At 40.7% G+C, this 19,337-nt stretch overlaps 3 protein-coding genes across 3 annotated transcripts in view; 1 reads left to right on the forward strand and 2 right to left on the reverse strand.

Moving 5' to 3' along the window:
* Window positions 1–64: 64 nt before the first annotated feature.
* Window positions 65–10,927, reverse strand: pop1 (POP1 homolog, ribonuclease P/MRP subunit). Its single transcript, XM_008432881.2, has 16 exons — window positions 10,818–10,927; window positions 10,526–10,667; window positions 10,118–10,243; window positions 9,766–9,941; window positions 9,419–9,679; window positions 9,254–9,341; window positions 8,537–8,715; window positions 8,191–8,453; window positions 7,993–8,086; window positions 7,824–7,923; window positions 6,729–6,848; window positions 5,491–5,606; window positions 4,683–4,874; window positions 3,575–3,729; window positions 2,539–2,772; window positions 65–1,602 (listed from the first exon to the last, which is right to left on the reverse strand). The coding sequence occupies exons 2-16, from the start codon at window positions 10,662–10,664 to the stop codon at window positions 963–965; spliced, it is 2,883 nt and encodes a 960-aa protein (XP_008431103.1). The 5' UTR covers window positions 10,665–10,667; window positions 10,818–10,927; the 3' UTR covers window positions 65–962.
* A 254-nt stretch (window positions 10,928–11,181) lies between these two features.
* LOC103478819 (ribonuclease UK114) lies at window positions 11,182–14,392 on the forward strand. The gene is made up of 6 exons (XM_008432880.1): window positions 11,182–11,299; window positions 12,027–12,132; window positions 12,258–12,312; window positions 12,425–12,493; window positions 13,184–13,239; window positions 13,326–14,392. The coding sequence occupies exons 1-6, from the start codon at window positions 11,235–11,237 to the stop codon at window positions 13,383–13,385; spliced, it is 411 nt and encodes a 136-aa protein (XP_008431102.1). The 5' UTR covers window positions 11,182–11,234; the 3' UTR covers window positions 13,386–14,392.
* Window positions 14,393–17,059: 2,667 nt separating this feature from the next.
* The window catches only part of LOC103478818 (fibrous sheath CABYR-binding protein), an 11,619-nt gene continuing 9,341 nt past the window's right edge, over window positions 17,060–19,337 (reverse strand). Inside the window, exon 4 of the mRNA XM_008432879.2 lies at window positions 17,060–19,048. The gene's annotated coding sequence lies outside the window, so the exon portion shown is untranslated. The remainder of the gene's footprint in view (window positions 19,049–19,337) is intronic.

Consider the following 19,337-nt stretch of genomic DNA (forward strand, 5'->3'; position numbering starts at 1 on the left):
CTACACGTCTCATTACAAGACCTTCGATGGCTTCCTTCTTGGATTTTGGGATGTAATGTTGAAACATTGTCATCAAATTTATTCAGGGTTTCTGCAGATTGGACAAACTCAAATTTAAGTCTTGTGTCACAACGGAAATATACACAACAAAATTACATATTTTGCCTATTCTCTCTACAGCTGTATCCCCGTAGTGCCAAGCATATTTTTTTTCTCCTCAGAATACACGTAGCATCGAACGGGTTGTCAAGTGAGCCAAAGGCGAAGATGAACGTCTTCGAACCAAACAGCAATAATTATAACTTGACCATAATAAATACAGAATAGCTAGCTAAATGCTAGCTGGGATCTATTGGCTAGTTAGCAGTAGCATGAAATGCCTCGAGTCACAGAACATGCATGACTCAAACTTTTGCCTGAAAGAAAAGTCCTGTGAGGAAAATAAAATAAAAAACAATATGAGATTAAAATAGTCCTGCCACGACAACATTTAAGACTTGAGTAACGTACGTAAGGCCAACTTAAGTTGTTTTTTTTTAAACAACTCTTTAAAACTTTAAGATGTACAAATACCTCATTTGATTTTTTTTTTTATTTGCATTTATTCTGACCAAAAGCTCTTAGCTGCAGTTGTATTTTCTTCAACATAAAACACTTTAATCAACAAAGGATGCAGAAGGGATCAGATTTCTTTCTAAGAACACAGAAATTAGACCTGAGTAACTAAAACATGTTTCTTCCATTTTCAATTTTCATCTCATGATCTGCATAGTCAAGCATTTCTGATAATGATACTGTTGGTGTGTAATACACACAGCTTCGATTGGATGCCTCAGCCATGCTCTCTGTAAAGGCACGTGACTTTCACCAGCCATTCAGTCACCTGCTGCACTACGCAAGTCTTTTTTTTAACGAAGGTGCAGGGGTTCGGTTCGGTTCTGTTCGGGTCCGGCCGTTGGAAGTCACACGTCGATGTTGAGCCTGACGAAGCGGTAGTGCAGGGAGGCGGGGTTGCGCAGCAGCAGCGTTCCTCTGAGCTCCGGCGGCTGCCTGAGGAGCGTGTGGAGCAGACCGGAGATGCTGACAAAGCCCAGAGCCTCCCCACGCCCCACAGACAGGGAGAAGTCCCCCTGGGTGACCCAGCCCAGCGTCACCCGGGAGCAGTGAGATGTCACGCTCAGCAGAGGGTCCGGCCAGAGCCCCAGAATGAGGTCAGAGGGCAAATGGGGGTCTGTGGATGCAGTTAGGTCATCTGATACTTGTGACGGAGTTGCTGTCTTGGAGCTCTTCTTCTTGCGGTTAATTCTACTTTTATAGTGGTCTTTGTGGGGGGGCTCCTGAGGGCCACAGCTTTCTGGGCTCTTCCCAAACAGCTTCAGGTCCTCTGCAGTCGGTGCGCACACCATGGCATGGGCTTCTGGTTTCCCTTTGGACAGCAGCGTCAGGCGCACCCACACTACACTCATCTTGTGAGCGGCATGGAAAGACGTCGCCGCTGAGTCGCTGAGAGGGAGCGCCACTGCTGCCCCGTGACCCCGCCTCTGTCCTCTGCATGTCGGGGGTCTGCACCAGCTGGAGAGAAGCCTCAGAGACTTTCTGTTCCTGGAAAACCCAAAATAACCGGCATCCATTTAGAGCAGGTGTACAATTCACTGGTGAGCTGAGAGAGAGATGCAATTTAATTTGTTAAATTTATGACCCAGAAAACAAAAATGAAGCCGATGGGACTGAAAATCTGCTTGATTTATCCTCAGGAATTCACTGACTTTACTCACAGCTTATGAGCTGCTTTCAGGGGGGGAAAATGCAACTTTTCCATCTGCTAATCTGTGATCTACAGCAGCAATAAGGCTGGGTGTACTTTGAGGATTCTAAGACATTCTGATGGAAAAAAGGCAGACTGGAGGAACAGCATGCATCAAGCCTGTCGAAAGCTTTAACATCTTATGAGATCACTTCAAATGAAAAGACTTTTTGGGCTCATCTATATTTATGCATTTCGTCCCTCCAGGATGTTGTGACGTTTATGTGAATGTTGTGGCCTAAACTTACTGATTTTATGGCACCATTTTCAAAATGTTGCCGATATTTTAAGCTTAATTTCTGTCATAAGATGGTTACAGAAAAGTTGGAGTTGCTAGAACTGAGGACCAGGTGGATAGGTCGAACTTCAGCCAGCTGCAGGAATTGGTCAGAAAAGAAGGAAAACATTAATGATTGCACGTTTACACATTTACAAAAGAGCAGTGAGTTTGCATTGATGGTTTTGATTGCAACTTCCTGGAAGGACTGATGTACTCACATCGCTTTAATTTTTCCACATTTTGTCATGTTAACAAAACTTAGAATTCTATTGATTTTCAGTCATAAAGTTGCTGTGCATTTGTATTCAGCCTCCTTGAGTCAATACTTGTCAATAAGAATCACTGAGTTTTTAAATGTTGAAAAGTTCAAAGGCTATGATTACTTTTTCATGGCGCCATTAAGTCAACCACTTTAACGCATTTAAATAAGAAGCACAATCTAAACTAACTTTACCTCAGAACAGTGAAGCAGCTCGGAGGACTAGCTGCAGCTACAGTCTGTTGTGATGTCACTTCCTCCATCACTTCGTGGCTCTTCCTGGTCATCTGGGTCTGCCCATCTCCTTTCCTCTCCGCTCCTCCGTCTGTCGCCAGGAGCTCCCACTCCTCTGCCAGCTGTTGCCAGGGGCAACGAAAAGGAGCCAGACAGCCATGTTTTATGTAATTGGTCCTCTTGGCTGGAGGACGCCTGAGGGAGAGGGTGAAAGGTCATGCCCTCATCAAATAGTAAGGAAACCCCGGCAGGTTCCAAGTACACCTCGCTGCAGCAAACAGAAAGGGGCGGGACGGACCAGTCAGTCTCTTACCTTATTTGGAAATGAGACCATTGCACTCCGGAAGTAAAGGGGGCGCTATTTCCTATATTATCCGCGTTCTCCCGTTTTAATTTTCTTTTGAAATCTGTGATATAGCTTCATCTTTAGGAAGGAGTTTCACTCTCGGCATGTATTTAAACTTCTCTTTTTTATTTACTTCAGCGCAGCTCACAGCTTTTAACAAATTCCGTAGCTTTCTGTGTACTTCTAAATCTGCTTCTTAGTCGCATCTTTTCGGGCTTGCTACTGCCTCCAGTGGCGTGGGGGTGGTAGCACAACTAATATAATTACGTCCCTAAGCGAGAATACCACAAAATCTTTATTATTTACTATTAATTTCGCCATTACTGGCAACGTGAAAGATAAATTATCTTCTAAAATACAATTTTTCTTCAGGATGTAGAGCTAATTAGGTGACAATACCTTTATACATTATAAATCTATATAATTATAGGAGGAACAAAAGAAATAAGACATGAAAAACAACGTTAATAAAAATACCATATACTATGTATACATAAGAAATTTAACTGAGCTAAAGTCAACAACAAACAAATAGGTTCACAGACGAATAACCAGGGTTGTTAAACAAGCATAATCCACATTTTTGTTTTGTTGGTAGAGTCCTATATATAGGATATTTTGCTTCCCTCTGGGACTCGACCTTCAGCTGACCTTTTAAATGTGTCCAGGAATTCGGCCTCCTGCTCTTCCTGAAAGCGGGATCCTGCGGGGCAGTCCGGATAATCGTGGGGAAAGTGGGGAGCCGCTTTGTTCTGAGAGTGTTTCAGACTCATGTGCAGACCGGCGACTCGAACCCCTCTGTACACCTGGAGGGACAGAAAAGAAAACACAGGAACTTTTCATACTTGAGACGATGTCTGGCAGAGTCCAAATGTTTCTGGGAAATCATGGAGATTAACTATCGTCTGATTATCAGTATTTCTGTCTGATTTTTCTCATCCTGCTCTTCCTCTTTTCAGAGCCCAACTCTAAAAATCAGAGTATTACCACCCTGATCACGGCGTCCCTTTACGGTTGGACTAACATCCATCGGATCAGTCTGACACATTTAAAATTCACCCACTCAGAAGCTCTTCCATCATACAGTGCGAGTAACAATATTTTACAGCAGCCTGTTCATCATGACATGTTTAAATCCTGAGAAAGTTTTTGAACAAGTTTTCAGGTTTTATTCTTTCAGAATCTACATAATTAATACACAAAGTTCTGCCGGCGATTTCTTCTTGTTAAAGGGGAGTTTTTCCTCTCCACTGTCACTACATGTACCAGGGATTGCTTCACAGTGACTCCATACACTGCTTGATTTGCTCCAATAGAAGATGTTTTAACCAAACCAGAGCTGTTGTAAAAACCTCCAGCAGCTTATGAAGCATTATGGTCTGTCAGAAGACACTTTAGAAGAATTACGACTGTAAATATTAGCCGTGTTTATAGATTTCCAACAAAGCTGATATAAAGATAAACAGTCTAAAAGGTAACAGTTAAAATGTTGCTGATATATTGCCGTATTCTGCTCTGCTTGGCAGATCTGATGTTCTGCCAAAGAACACAAATGAAAGAAAACAAGCTGCAGCTGTTGCTGCTCTGCTATTGTCCCTGCGATGAGATTATCACATAAAACCCTGCTCATAAAAAATAAAAAAATCCAATATGACAGATTGTTTCCCCCAACAAAATCCAATAAAAATGTTGGGCCGTTTTATTTGCATTGGAAGAACGATCGGGTGTTCAAGAAGAATGTTGGCGCAGAGCTACCTACCAGCGGGACCCAGAAGGCCATCCCCCAGCCTTTAGGAAGCAGTAGGTCCCAGCCGGACCCCCAGGAGCCCAGCTCGTCGCCCACCTGCTTACCAGGCTGGTGAACCAAGAGGACGGGGACCCGGCCCTGTTGGGGGCCGGGGCCCAGCCTGGAGCCCGGAACCAGCAGTTCACTCCTCATCCTGTTCAGCTCCTTTAACCAGAACACAGAAAACTCTTCAAGGGAGAGAGAAGCAGCTGGCCAACAGAAATGACTCTAAAAGAGGCTGTTAGGTTTATTCCAGGCACAGAGTCATGTTATAGCACAATTAAGTTACTACTTTACCTTTGTTATAAAAATGCTGAATACATCAAATATGATTTAAAATTAATTTGACGTGATTTAACGCCTTGAAATTGGTCCTCAGTTTCTTTAAAAACTCCTGCTCTTTTAGAAACTCCATCTTCGGGAATTCATCAGAACATTTAACGTTTTTACCAGCGTTTCACTGACAAGTAGCTCCTATGATTTTGTATTTAATTTCTCTTTGGGATTGATAAAGTATTTTTTAATTAATGAGCTCAGCTGATTTGCAATTCCACCAGGTGTTTACTAATTGCTAATGGCTAGTCTGAAGGAGCGCAAGGGCCACGCAGCTCAATGGTTGCCAAGGGAGATTTAAAGATTTCTCAAATATGCTTGAAAGAATCAAGGCAACACTTCAGGTATGTTTTTGATGAAAAAATAACATGATGCAAAGCTTTAAAAAATACATTTTACATGACACTGTTCCTTTAAGGCAAGACTGTGGTGATGTTTCTGAGGGTACCTGCTCAGATATCTTGTTGTCAGTGACGTTTTCCCGGACAGACCGCTCCCACAGGAAGCTCTGGCAGCACTGCAGTGGGACTCCTTTCAACATCAACTGCTTCCTCTTCTCGTCACCTACCAAAGAAAAAAACACACACACACACACACACACACAGTATGGTCCTGTGAAGGCAGCACCACCAGGATCCTGGATGCAGTGCAACAGAACCCACAGAGTCGATCACAGTAAATGGAATCAGTCACATGTTCATGGCTGCACCAATAAATCTGCCTGATTTTCAAAATTTTGGGCAATCAGCCAATACTATATACCGCCGTAAAGGTCTTACTGAAAAGTTACTTCTAAGTTTTGCCTTATTTCAAGTGTACTGAGATATTTGCACTAGAAACAAAAAAATTACTTGATGAGATAAGATTGTGTTTTTACAGTTCCCACACATCCCTGTAGTCGGTACATTTTGTATGTGGAAATGTTCTTATTTTTAACTTATGCTAATGATTATTTCATAATTTCAAAAGTTGATGTAATCATGTAAATTTTTTTTTTTTTCAAACGCCTTTCCATTTTGCCGTCTTTCTGTAGGAAGTCAGTAAAATGGGAGGAAAGAGAAAGCTTCCCCTTCTCAGGAAACAGAAGCTGCTCACTAAAACCCAGAATAAAATCAATTTACAACAGCTGCAATTTTTCAACATGAGGTTTTCAAGTGCCAAAGAAAATTTGGGTTTCAGCATTTTTTCACCATCAGGCCTTAACAGGTTAACAGATGAACATTTGAGAACTGGCTTTATAAATATAAAGCCAGTTCTCAAAGACAAAGATTTCAAAGATTTTGAAATCTTTGTCTTCAAAATAAGACAAAGATTTGTCTTATTTTGAAACTGTTACATGTTTCTTGCTGTTTGTGTGAATTACGATGATGGGTTTAAAAGCCCACTTTATCTAGTCGAGGCCACTGAGTCGCCATCAATCCCAGAGGTTCTGTTTGGAGTACAGGGTTCTGCCAGGATTCGAACCTGGAACATCTGCATGGCCAGGCAGAGGCTTCCCAGAGCACAGAACCATATGTGTACTCACTGCAGCAACCTCCAGGTCAGAACTCACACTCGGTGGGTAATTAGAACCGGTTTGTATCCTTTCTTTTGGTTGGTTTTGTTTCAGACAATAAACCCCAGCTCAAAGCAAGCGGCGATTTCAGAGCAAAAAGCTCGTCGTCTTTCCAACAGGACAGTTTTTACCTTGGTCCTGGTTCACACAGGGCACGGCTTTAACCTTCTGTCTGGGCAGAGTCAGTCGGGGGTCGTCCACGGTCAACCCCAGCACTGTTCCCGGGGGGAGCTCTCCAGATGAATAGATGCCTGGATGAGTTCATCGCACACACACACACACACACACACTGAGCAACCTGGTAAAAATCAGTCCCTCCAGGATGTTGCCGTGCTTTTTTGTGATGGTTGCGGCCTAAAATTACTTATTTTGTGGCACCTTTTTCAAAAAGTTGCACATTAAATAAGCTTTACAAAAAAGTTGGAATTGCTACAATTCTTCCCTTTCCTTCTCTTTTCCTCATCAAGTTATAATTCCCACCTTACCTGAGAAAACCGTGCATCACTAAGATTTTAAATATGTGGAAGGAAACAGTGAGCACAACTTCTAAACAGAAATGAAATGGATTTATTCATGGCATTAATTAACTAGCAAGGGATGTAAAATAAGAACATTAGCATTCGTATTCACAACCTAACCGTAATATACTGGCATGGATCAAGTAGCCATCATTTAGCTAACATTATCTGCGTGCAGCATTACTCAACTTACTTGGTTTGTCTGTAAGAAAATTGTAAGGTCTTTTGGCTCTGGCTAGTTGCTGAACCTTGACACAGCCTGTGTACACTCATGGTGCGTTTAAAGGTGGTTCGGAAAATTACATTACCACACCTTACAGTTGCAATGGCTGAAAAAGATGTGAGGGACGTATCCTGCATCAGTTCCACCCATCACAGTACAGATAGTATCAGGAAATCGTATAGCACAGTTGGTTTTTGCAAAAAAAAAAAAAAAAAAGGATGTCTAATGTTCAAGAGACCCTGAGAAACGAGGAATTAAATTAAAAGAAGGCTAAGGGAATAATTGGTCAGAAAATAATAAAATACAGAAAACGTTAAGGTCAGACTTTTGGAAAAGTTGCAATGACTGGTGAAAATTGGAAGTCTGCGCAAAATGTTTTAATGACCAATGAATTTGCGTCAAAAGTTGCCATTGCAACTTCCTGAAGGGACTGTAAACAAGCAAAACAAAGAAAGAAAAAAGAAAAAAACCCAAAAAAGACAAACCTTTCAGTACATTAAAGACATCCGTTTGTTGCTGATGGAGCTTCATGTTGCTCCGGTCTTTGCAGTGCTCAGGCCACCAGAAGGGAGAAGACTTCAGTTCCTTAAACAAAAAGATACAAACTGAGTTTTTCAGTGTGAAAACAGAAACTCCACTTCAGATGCTGCTTACATCACAGACTGTAGCTGCCTCCAAAGTCTCTGCCAGCACAGAATGAGACTGTGGTCCAATCAGACGATAGCGTACCATCTCCATCGTGAGATCGCTGAAACACATTTAGAGAAAAAAAGAAAAACGGAACAAAACAATCATCGACAGACTTAATAATCCTGACTTTGGTTTTGCTCAGAGTCTTGGAGCTGGACTGACTTTATAACTATTCCAGTTGAGCTGGACCTCCAGGTAACCGGGGAGGTGGGCAATCTGGTTCCATCTCCCAGAATCCTCTTTGCAGGAGGTTCACCGGCATCCTTACAGCACCGCTTTCTCTTGGCTCCAGCTTTCAGCTCATTGTCAGGGTTTGGTTCTGCCTGAGGGGCGGGATCAGCCTCTGCATGTGAGACCTCCGGTTCAACAGAGGGCGCCACGGCCTCGGAACATTGGCACACGCTTTGTAATTCTGGGAGCAGATCCTGGATACGAGACACATGAACCCAACTCGCCTCTATACAGACTCATTCCTGGATACACGACAATCACACCTTGGAAATCAGACCTGTTTCAGAGCAGGATGAGCCCAGATCCACAGCTGTCGGGGGGTTAGTCCTGGTGTTTGGGGTCTCCAGAGAAAGGCAACAGGTCCCAGGGGGTCAGAAGGGTACCGGCCCGCCCGGTACACTGTGACGCTGCCCTGTCTGGCCCCCGACAGGAACATGGCTGCAGCAAACGTCGGACCTAGAAAGGAAAACACCAGAACATGATTTCAAACACAGAAATTTAGACTAAGGGTGTTTTCCAGTAGACTCTGTTTGACTGGAGATCAAAGTTACAACATTTGTTACACTTGGAGCAGGTGTGGTTAAGAAGTCAGACCACAACTTCCTTCTTAAAGAAATGTAAACAAAAAAGGAGTGGTGTCAAATTTCAGCAGTTGTAGGATTTCTCTTTTGTTGTTGATAAAGGACCATTTACCCAGAATGCCCTCTGTTGTAGTCCACTAAATGCTTTTGAAGTGGTCTCCGGTCCGGTTGGCATTCACATTACATTCAAACAACACCACAGTCCACTTCAGCCAAACAGAGGCTCAACTGTTCAACACAGTTGAGTATTTGATCCTCATAACAATTTGGTTATGCATCCACAGCTCCACAAAACAAACAATCTTCCTAGACAAATTAATGGTCTCTGAACTAAACAAAGCTGGTGTGAATGCACCCCAAATAAGAACAGATCACTAGAAATCGCCAAGCTAAAAATTGAGATTTGATCTTACCAGCCTCCTTGCATGTCAGCTGAGTCAGAGCAGCCAGCAGCTTGTCTTCCTCCCCCTTTAACTCAATGCAGCAGTAATAAGAAAGATCCTGAGGCGGCAAAACATGATAGGTTACAAACTGAACCCACTCCAGAAACCGAAAACCATGTTGTTCTTCATGGCTACCTGTAGGAGGCAGTGGCTGCTCATCGCTCTGTAGCATGGCCGGTAGCATTTGTATGTGGGTCTGACCCCCAGACAGTATCCCCACTTTTTCACCATGTGGAAACGCTTGGCGTGCCAGATATGCGTCTCCAGCCAAATGTTCTTCCTCTGGCGCCGGTTGAACTCCAGCAGCAAGTTCCCATGGCGACGGCGAGCTTTGCGGCTCTTGCTCTTCACCAGTTCTTTTTTCTTCTTCGAGCCAGCCTGGAGGCTCTTCTCCCTCTGAAGGAGAACATCAAATAGAAAGTCAGAGATGGGTGTCCGGACGCTCTTCACCTCCCAAAAGTACTACGGGTCTGTAAGGTTACCATCCTGTTAGCCACATCTCTCAGCCTGCGAGGGAGCCGCTTGGTGTTGTGGCTCATGGCCCGCCGCCTCATGTGCTTGGGCAGAGCCCGAAACACGTGGCTGCTGCCCGTCGTCTCGGTAGCCGCTTTCAGCATGGCGCTCACCTCTGCTGCTCTGGCTCTAGCAAAAGCTCCAGCTAGACAAGGAGAAAGTGGAGAAAACTGACTTCTCTACTCTCCAAGTTAAAGTACTTCTGCAAGCATCAGTGGGATTCTTTTCTGTTGCCTGAAGCATTTAAACCCGTTGAATCAGCTCAGTAAAACAAAAAAGGGCAAGAAAGAGTTTTCATTGATTTGTAGTAAACATGTTTACCAGTGATGTGGTTGGGCATCTCTGTGTCGTAACCACCGCCACCTTTGTGATGTCCACGAACCCATCCGTGCCTGACGGGTGGGGTCCGCTGCCTCTTCCAAGAAGGATGTGCATCTGATTGACCACCTAATCGGGAAAAGAAATATAACTAGTGACTTCTTCATCAGGCCCAAGAACCTGATAAAGAAGGTTGATTCTGTTGTGGGGAACCAAATCTGGCTTCAGCCCAGGGCCTCATTTCCTCGTTAGTTCGGCCCTGGTAACACTATTACCACTGGAAATTGATCATGTCGTCCGACTCCTGGCATACACAAATCGATAACTCGGACATAAATTGACTCTCAAAGCTTTAACTGGACTCTGAGAAATGAACAAGTGTATAAAGTCATGAAAATGAGCAGTGAGTACCGGTGACACGAAGGTCATCTCCTCTTTCACCGTTTTCTGTCTCTGCTCTACTCTCCACATGAGAAGAAGATGGATACTGCACACTGGCAGGCTGGTTCCTCATCTTCTTCTCACGCATTTTTGCTTTCGCTGCGGACATTTTCTGTGGGAAACCAAAAGGCACAGCTCAACACCTTAACATGAAAGCATTAGCTGACTAGCTTCATTACTTAAGACAAAGTTAGCATTTCTGTTCAAACTGGATTTTTTTCCCCTCCTCAATAAATTCACAAGTTATCTATAATTATAATACCGTCACTTTAGTGCTTGTAAATGTCACACAATTCTCGTGAGAACTCTCCTCCTGCTGTTAGCTACCATGTGAGTTTCCCTCATGCTAGTTTGCTTCTTGTTTGCTTCCGCGTGTTTAGGGGAGGAGTCCTGGGATATGTAGTGAATTAGCGCAACAAAATAATACAGTCACACTTTTCGTACATTCAGTATATAATAGCAGAAAAGTTCTGCTTAAATTGAATAATTTAAATCAAATTGAAATTATCAATGCATGTAAACGCATTTGTGTGGGCAACCACCAAACTTTATACTTTGTCATTTTATAATGCGCAGATACTGTGTTTTTTACGGTAAAGAAAGTGTGACGCTCTCTGTCAGTTGCTCGCCTCTTTTAAGCTGCACGTTTCACTCTTCGGTCTTTGACAACTTTGGTAAAATGGCTGCACTGATCAGGAGGATCATCACTACAGCTAAAGCCCCGGCTGCGATCGGCCCATACAGGTGAGAGGAGCCTGTAAATTTAACAGCTTCTACACTGAGCAATATGAGCAATACAGTAAACTGACTATTGCACTGTAATAGTATGGTGGGTTGCAGTATGAGTGTAAATAGAAATGTTATTTCCCCAGTTCTTTTAAGGGGGCAGAAATCCCAAAGCAGCTTTTTAGAGCAAAGTACACATTTTTAGACTTTGCACTTATTACCTAAAGAGCTGTTCAAAAGTTGAACTATTAACAAGTTCTACTACCAGGTTTGTGCTTAAAATGTTTCCACTATGTAATTCTGCCTGATGAAGCTTAAAATGAATTATCTGAGACCGTGTTGCATGTTTTTTAAAAAGTTATCTTTTTTTTTTTTTTCAAAAGCTGCAGGTTAGCTATAACATCTATGATCATGTCCAGTGCTTTGCAGAAGCATCAATACGCCTTTAGAAAGAAATGGGCTTCACCAGCTTGTATCTGAATACAAATACACACCTCAGATTTTAACATTACAATTGTTTTGATTTCACAGCTGCATTCTGAAAAAGAATGCAGCTGTGAACTTGAAGTTGAACAACATAAAAAATTATTGTTAAAGCTAAATTGTTGCTCATGTAGTTTTTTTTTTGGGGGGGGGGGCTTACCCCAAGAAACTGATTCGAGAGAAAGCTTACAGCAGGACAGACTTACCCACATCCTTTAAAGCATTTCAGGTGACTCTTATTTGCCATCTGTGTATGTTCCAGCCAAGCAGTGCTGGTTGATCGGACCATGTTCGTATCGGGGCAGCTGGGGATGGATCCTGCCAGTGGACAGCTGGTGGCAGGTGGAGTTCAGGCCCAGACCAGACAGGTGCCTGCCACTTCTCATTCATCCATTCAGTACACTGAATCGCCCATAAAACTGTTAAGAGTTGAATCAATATGTGAAGTGCTGGGTGCTCTGTGCTGGACTTTGTGCTGTGAACTTTGTTTCAGGCTCTTGTGAACATGGGTGAAATTCTTAAAGCTGCTGGTTGCGGCTATGAGAACGGTGAGAGAAACTTTATTAGAGTAGTTAAATTTGTTTTTACCTTCGTTTGAGACCAGATTATAAATTTCACTTCTATTTCTTTTTTTTTTCTTTTTTTTTTTTTTTTTTGCAGTTGTCAAAACCACCGTACTGTTAGCCGACATGAACGACTTTGTAAATGTTAATGATGTTTACAAGCAGTGTAAGTATATTATCTTTAACAAACAGTAGAGTCTAGGCTTGCTAAAGATTAGACATGTAAAATGAAGCATAAGCATCTCAGCATAGCAGATGCGCATAGCCCTCGTTTCCATATAAAAAATGACCGCTAGGTGTCAGTATAACCCAGAAAATGCATCGCTCAGGCGGATTTATTGTTTTCTAGAGTAGTTTTTATCCCCTTTGGTTTGATCAAATCCTTGAAAACAAAAGAATAAATTTGCCAAAAAGTACTTTAAATGAGCAAAGTATGTTCCTAAACAGGTAATATGTGTGAGAGCACTACTGTAAAACAGTGTAGCCTTAAGAGAAGACGAGCACCGAGCCACTTAGCTGAGTGAAATCTGAGCTGCTTCTGTAGGTGGATTAAACTTCATCTAAATACCGGCCAACGTATTACCTGGCTCTGCCAGTAAAGTCTCCCCTTTAGATCTCATTGTCATGTAAAGAGGAAAATCAGACGTCGCAAACCCCAACCCTAACCCTCTACGATGGAAAATTAGTCATATTTTTATTTTTATGAAAACCAGATAGAAATCACAGTTGCTAGGGTTTTACTGTGTTTTTTGTCCCTTTTTCTTTGGTGACACAAGTATAAAACTTTCATCAAAATAAACAATCAAACCTATTATGACTACGTCTATGTGAGCCCTAACTGAGTTTCCCTCTGTAGTTTTCAGTACCAACTTCCCAGCCCGAGCCGCCTATCAGGTAGCGGCACTTCCCAGAGTGAGTACTCACCACAGACCATCGCTGATTTGTGCTAATTCCAAACTGAGATCTGTCTGAAAGCCAATTGCTCTGCGTGTCTGCAGGGTGGACTGGTGGAGATTGAAGCAGTCGCTGTTTTGGGCCCTCTGAACGATACTTCTTAAAAAACACATCGATGAAACAATAAAAACAACACAGTAGCAGTTTGTGATGTTTTGGGACCAAGGAAAGAGCTGATCAAATAAACCCTATGTTCAGAACCGTCAACATTTATTGGTTCCTCCTGGTAATGATGTATAAAAGGCCTTGAAATGAATGAATCTTTTATTTCAGTAACGTCAGTAGAAACTTGCCACTAATGACATCTGGAGACATCACATTGTCTCCAGACACTGTGACTTAACATCCTCCTCAATGGCAACATAAACTGAGGTCCTTTCATGGTCTTGTTTGTTTGTCCCAGTGTTAACCTATTGTATGTTTGTAGGTATGGAGGCAGGTAGCTAGCTGGGTATCTTGCTATCTGGCTATCGAGCTGGGTATCTTGCTACCTGGCTATCTAGCTATCTTCTGTTATCTTCCCTGTTTTGAAGAGAGGCAAAGAGAATTAGGTCTCTGAGTCACTTAATACCATGTTCAACTTAAAACAGTTAGGTGGGCCTTAAAAAAATGCACTTACATTTATTCCTAAGGATTTATTTTTATTTTTTTGGTAGGAATAAGGGATAATTTTTGTGTTAATCCGATTAAAACAATGGACTTCCATACTAAAAGTTAGGTTATCCTATAGTGACTAATATTTCAGGCGTTTTACACCAGAGGTTCCAGTGGATGTGCAGGGTGTGGTGTATTAGTCTAGTAAAAGGCCAGTAAGTGATTTGTTTCTGTTTTCATGATGTCGTTGCCTGACAGTCTAGCATCACCCAAGCTTGAAGCACTTTCACCTCATTAACATTGATGAGACGTCGTGTTTAGAGACAACACTGGATCTTCAGTTCCTACGGATCAACTTTCACTTACAATAGTTGTTAAGCATCTAACCTTGTCTGTGTGGCTTGAATTTCACCACCGCCCTTCGTTGTCACCAGTTTTACCCATGACATAATGTATATCTTCATTCATTATTGATGTTCACATATAAGTCAGAAATAAACCCTCCTTGACCGTTCCATGTCAGGAACTTTTTTTTTATATATTTACAATTACATGTGTCTGTGATTGTGTTTGTGTACGTTGTGTTCTTATTCTCCACCAGCGGATGTGTGTCGATGGCCTCAGCTGACTACCCAGGTGTGTGGGTCATAATGAATAAGACAGCAAGACCACAAAAAGTTTATTTTTTTTATTATTATTAGATTTAAATCCTGTGCAGCAGTGTGGCATTCAGAGTTGTTGTCTGAGTGCCAAGGAGAAGTCCAACAACTTTAATTTCACAAGCAGAACATTATGTCTTTTGCTAAATGTAATGGATACAGAGATGGAAGAGAAAAGGGGAAAAGAAAGGAGAAAAATGTTTAAAAGAAAAATAGAAAGGAATGGAGTGCATACAACACCCTAGAAATCTGCTTCTACTCCTGCAGAAAGAGAGGAAAAAAGAGAACCAAGAAACCATAGAAACAAACAATATATGAATATATAAAAACAGCGTCACCGAAAAAAAAAAAGTTTATTTTCCTGTGTTTACACTAGTACATACTACCTTTGTCTGTTTATCTTGGACATCTTCATAATTGGTTAATCAAAATCTGAGTCAAATATATGAGTGATAAGGCACCAAGTATGATTCCATTACTTTATCAAATTTTAAAAGTTTTTGTCTTTCTGTCTGGTTGTTTAGTCTACAAGGAGTAATAGCTGTCTATAAATTTTAAAGCAACAGAACAAGAACTCTTTTATTCAAGGTTTTAAGAACAAAGTTCTAGCTATCAAGGACATGTTAAACTTCCCAAGAACAAAAATCACAGGGAGTCTGTCCCACACCAGCACAACCACCTCATATTTCAACAAAGAAGATCTGGCCAGAGAACGCGTCAGGAACAAGCTGCAAACCGAGGCTTTAAGAACAGATAGACGTCATCTTGTTCTTACAGCAGTGGGAGAAAGAACAGATTTCTTTGTTCTTGCAGAGTATGTATTGGATGTAGGTCAGAACTTCCATTTTGGTTGGATTTAAACCTGGACAACTTCTTCCTTCTTCAGAGTTACCTGAGGCTTCCCACTGTCTCTCTGATTGATGCTCTCCATGCTTGCTGTGTCAGTTCAGGTAGATGGACACGACTTGGTAGGTTTGCAGCTGTGCAATGTTCTTTCTGTTTTTGAATGTTGGGTAAATGGCACGCTACAAGAAAGCTTCAGATATTGTTTTATAACCTGTCTGCTTTGACCTACATGATGCTGTTTGTTTACCCATGTTCTCTAACAAACCCCCCAGGCCTTCACAAAGAGCTGCATTCATAATGAGACTGAACTACTTTTTCCTAACTACAACTGTTAGAGATTTTTTGATATTATCATTTTGTTATTACTTTAGTTCATATTCAGTCTAATGTTCAATTTAAAGTGTTCTTTTTCTTCTGTGTGTATAAACTGACCTGGAGGCCCCATCTGCCTGTTTGTCTTCATGTGAAACAGTTAACTGTGTGTTTCCCAGACCTTAAATTATGTTTCCACAGGTGCCTTCTTATCAACCGGAATACTCCCTATCTTAGAAACTACCTGTGCAGTAATAATTTGTCTCTGCTGTCTTCTTTAGCTATCCTCCCTGTTTCTGCTTGATAATAAAAGACAAGCTGTAACCAAAGGTCTTCAGAACGCTCAGTGAACGACTTGGAGGAGCAGTTTGCTGAGTCTTCTCCTTTTGCAAAAGCTTAGTCATAAAATTCATATACGTTGTCTGTGGTTCTTTTAATGAAGGTTTGAGAAAAACACCTATCAACAACTACTTTTACTTTTTTTTTTTTTTTTTACCATTTATAACGATGGAGTATTAAAGCCATACTAACATTTTAAAAAATTACAAGAATAAAGTCAAAATAAGTCATAATATTATAAGAAGAAAGTTGCATTATTGTGAGGATAGTCATAATATTTTAACTTCTATTCTGGTAATAATCTGACTGTATTTTCATAATCATCTGACTTTATTCTCGTAGTATTTCAGCTTTAATCTGAAATAATCATATTATTTCCACTTTATTTTGGGAATACAACTGTTTTCTTGCAATACTGTAACTTTATTACATTATTTCATCTTTATTCTCATGCGTTTTTCTTTTAATATTGTGACTTTATTCTGCTAATATAACTTTATTTTCGCAATTTCTTTTGTTTCATTGTTTCTTAGTAAGGCCTTAATACTCTGTTGTGTTTTACTTTTACATTTACTTTTCCTTTACTATTTCTTATGCAAAATTTTACTACTTTGCCACTACCTTTTACTAAAATAAATTTTTATACACTGTAAAACAAGTCTCTAATTTACTGTAAAATACCACAGTTGCCAGTATTTTACTGTAAATAAGATACGTTTTTACAGTGTAGTATTCAGTGACTTCTGAAGGTTGCAACTGATTATGCCACACAATTTCTTTTGCTATGTTTCGTTTTTACAAGTCTTGAAAACCATGTAGCGTTTTCCTTCTGCTTCACTATCCTGCCCTTCTAGGTATTTATCTGCTACACAGAATCACCATAAATATACATTGTAATATTACAAAGTTTTAAAAAGTTCTGCAACGCACTGTGACATTGCATCTGCTTCTCATGGTAGTGCATACTTACAGCTGTGGTATCTGCTGTTGAAAATATAGATTCAACTCCAGCAATAAAAAGCACGCTCTTTAGTAAGGGAAACTTTATTCTGTACACTAACCAGTTAGCAGAATCCTAGACAAAGAAACAGTAAGCGGCTGATTCCAGGGAAAGAAATTAAACAACAACCAAACAAAAATGTATTCCCATTATTTGCAATAAAGTCATTTTCCATGTCAGACATTTTTAAACATAAAAAAGTAGAAAGCTCAGTAGAACGCTGTGGTGTCTGACTGCACTACAGAAGCAGGTGAGTCACTCTTCCTGAAAAATACAAGCATATGACATCAGCGTCCCACAGCAGTACCTTTAATCGTCTGCTGAAAAAACATTTACTGCCAAGCAGGAGCTAACAGCCACACTGGAGCTGAACAAGGCGGCTTGAGAATAACACAACATGTCAGCAGTCGGCCATCTTCATCCTCAACCTGCAGATGAAGAAAGTTCTCTGCTACAGTGTTTCCATCTGAGCTGTGCACAGTGTTATTTAAAACATGCCGTTACTATTAATACAACTTGCTACGTGTAAACATGCTTCGTGATTTATTTCCGCCAAAATCTCAAAGTTTGGTGTGCAAAAACAGAATCTCTAAGGATTTGTTTTGTTAGTGTTGAGGCGAGGCATGGACCGGTTAGTGGAACCAACATTATACCGACTGAGTTTTTCTCTGTTGAAGAGAAACATAGCGTGTATCTCGTGTATTTTTCCTGCTCACTGCAGGTCAGCTGGCTCCAAGAATTCCCAGACACTCTTGCCTTTTCTTGTAAGAGACGCAAATTTGAATGCTTAGAAGTTCTGATCCTAAAAATCCTAAAGAAACTCCATCCATCAATCCTATCAAGACGTTTTGATAGCCAGGAGCGTTAGGTGTGTTAATCAGCCAAACCAGAATAATAACATCAGATTGTGTTAATCTACAAAGAGCAAAAGATAGAGCATAATGTGAAAATTGTTAATGTAGCCACAGGAATAACCTTTTAACATTTCTGTTAAAAATCCAAGCAATATGATCACATACATTTTTACTTAGCATCTTGTGCAAGTAGCATGATACCAGCTGCATTTCCATTAACCTTAAAATTGTGCAATAAATAAATTTGCTTAATTGGAAAGCCGATTTTGAAAAAAAATCAATAGAAAGTTTTCCTCTAGAATGAGGCACTTTGTCTGCCGTATCGAAAGTAGTGTATTTTGCAAAACTGCAAAGGAAGCACTTTTTTGTTACATCACATGAATGAGCAACAACCAGATGTTGCTACTGGCAGAAAAGACAAAGAAGACGACAGGAAGTGGTCAGATGATGGTGGCGCTCCATGTTTTTTATTAACATTATTGCGTGAACAACCTTATTCACGTTTGATTTTAATTGTGTTTCTTATTTAATGGAACCACTGCGATTGCAAAATAGTGTTGTTGATTTTTTTCAACAAACATTTTGTGCACATTTCTAATGGAAATGCAGCTGCTGTCAAAGCACCGACCCATACCTAGTTGCAGACCCTGCTTGGTGAGACAATTCTCTTCCTCCATCTATTTGAGCTTTGTGCATTTGTTTTTTATTCACAGTGAAATTTGGCTTATTTCCCTCAGAAAGCTGTAACAAAGGATGTGCTGCCAGCATCCTTCATGCTTTTGAAATACTTGCAGCCCACAGTTGCCTACCTCATTACCTAGAGATCCCGTGTATTGCACCCTCACACACCTCGCCACCTAAATGTTTTTGTTGCATATTTTAGTGTTTGAGAAAACGTGTGGCTCCAGGCACTTTGTGGTCCGAGTAGAAAAACTCATTCTTTTCCCTGCGGTAAATGCTTAAATACAAACACGAAGGAAATCCTCTTTTATCCTGAATGAAAACTTATTAAGGCAGATTCAATAATCATAAATGTTTTGTGCAGTTTGGTGTTGATCAGACAAAAATAGAAGTCAGACTTTTTTGTGGTTTTTCTTCACAGTTTTGTCCTCCTCTGGTCTTCATGTGTCTCTTTGTGGCTTCGTTACTCGGTGAATCTCTATCTGTGGAAGAAACAGAACCGAAGTAAAATAGTACAACATTTAGAGTTAATTTACACCATTATACATCATATTTACTCTCAATTCAAGCAATAAGTTTACATGCAACAAAATGTTTTTATGCTTTCAGAGACAGAATAAGGAACAATATGCACCATGAGATTATAGTACAGTACTCTACAGATGTTCTACTGCATTTAAATGTATTTACACTAGTCAGTAAGTTTATCTTGCAGTTTGTTCTAGATAAAAAAAATGTATGCATATATATATATATATATAAATACATAAA

The sequence above is a fragment of the Poecilia reticulata genome, linkage group LG16, assembly GCF_000633615.1.
Source record: "Poecilia reticulata strain Guanapo linkage group LG16, Guppy_female_1.0+MT, whole genome shotgun sequence".
Classification (NCBI taxonomy): Eukaryota; Metazoa; Chordata; class Actinopteri; order Cyprinodontiformes; family Poeciliidae; genus Poecilia; species Poecilia reticulata.

What these genes read in the sequence shown, in the direction of transcription:
- pop1 (XM_008432881.2), bottom strand. Translation starts at nt 10,664, where the DNA reads ATGTCCGCAGCGAAAGCAAAAATGCGTGAGAAGAAGATGAGGAACCAG. An exon ending in TGTCTTTAATGTACTGAAAG is followed by an intron (nt 6,849 to 7,823) that starts GTTTGTCTTTTT and finishes GAACTCATCCAG; the next exon opens with GCATCTATTCATCTGGAGAG. An exon ending in TTCCTGGACACATTTAAAAG is followed by an intron (nt 2,773 to 3,574) that starts GTCAGCTGAAGG and finishes CCTCTCCCTCAG; the next exon opens with GCGTCCTCCAGCCAAGAGGA.
- LOC103478819 (XM_008432880.1), top strand. Translation starts at nt 11,235, where the DNA reads ATGGCTGCACTGATCAGGAGGATCATCACTACAGCTAAAGCCCCGGCT. An exon ending in TGGTTGCGGCTATGAGAACG is followed by an intron (nt 12,313 to 12,424) that starts GTGAGAGAAACT and finishes TTTTTTTTGCAG; the next exon opens with TTGTCAAAACCACCGTACTG. An exon ending in TAATGATGTTTACAAGCAGT is followed by an intron (nt 12,494 to 13,183) that starts GTAAGTATATTA and finishes TTCCCTCTGTAG; the next exon opens with TTTTCAGTACCAACTTCCCA.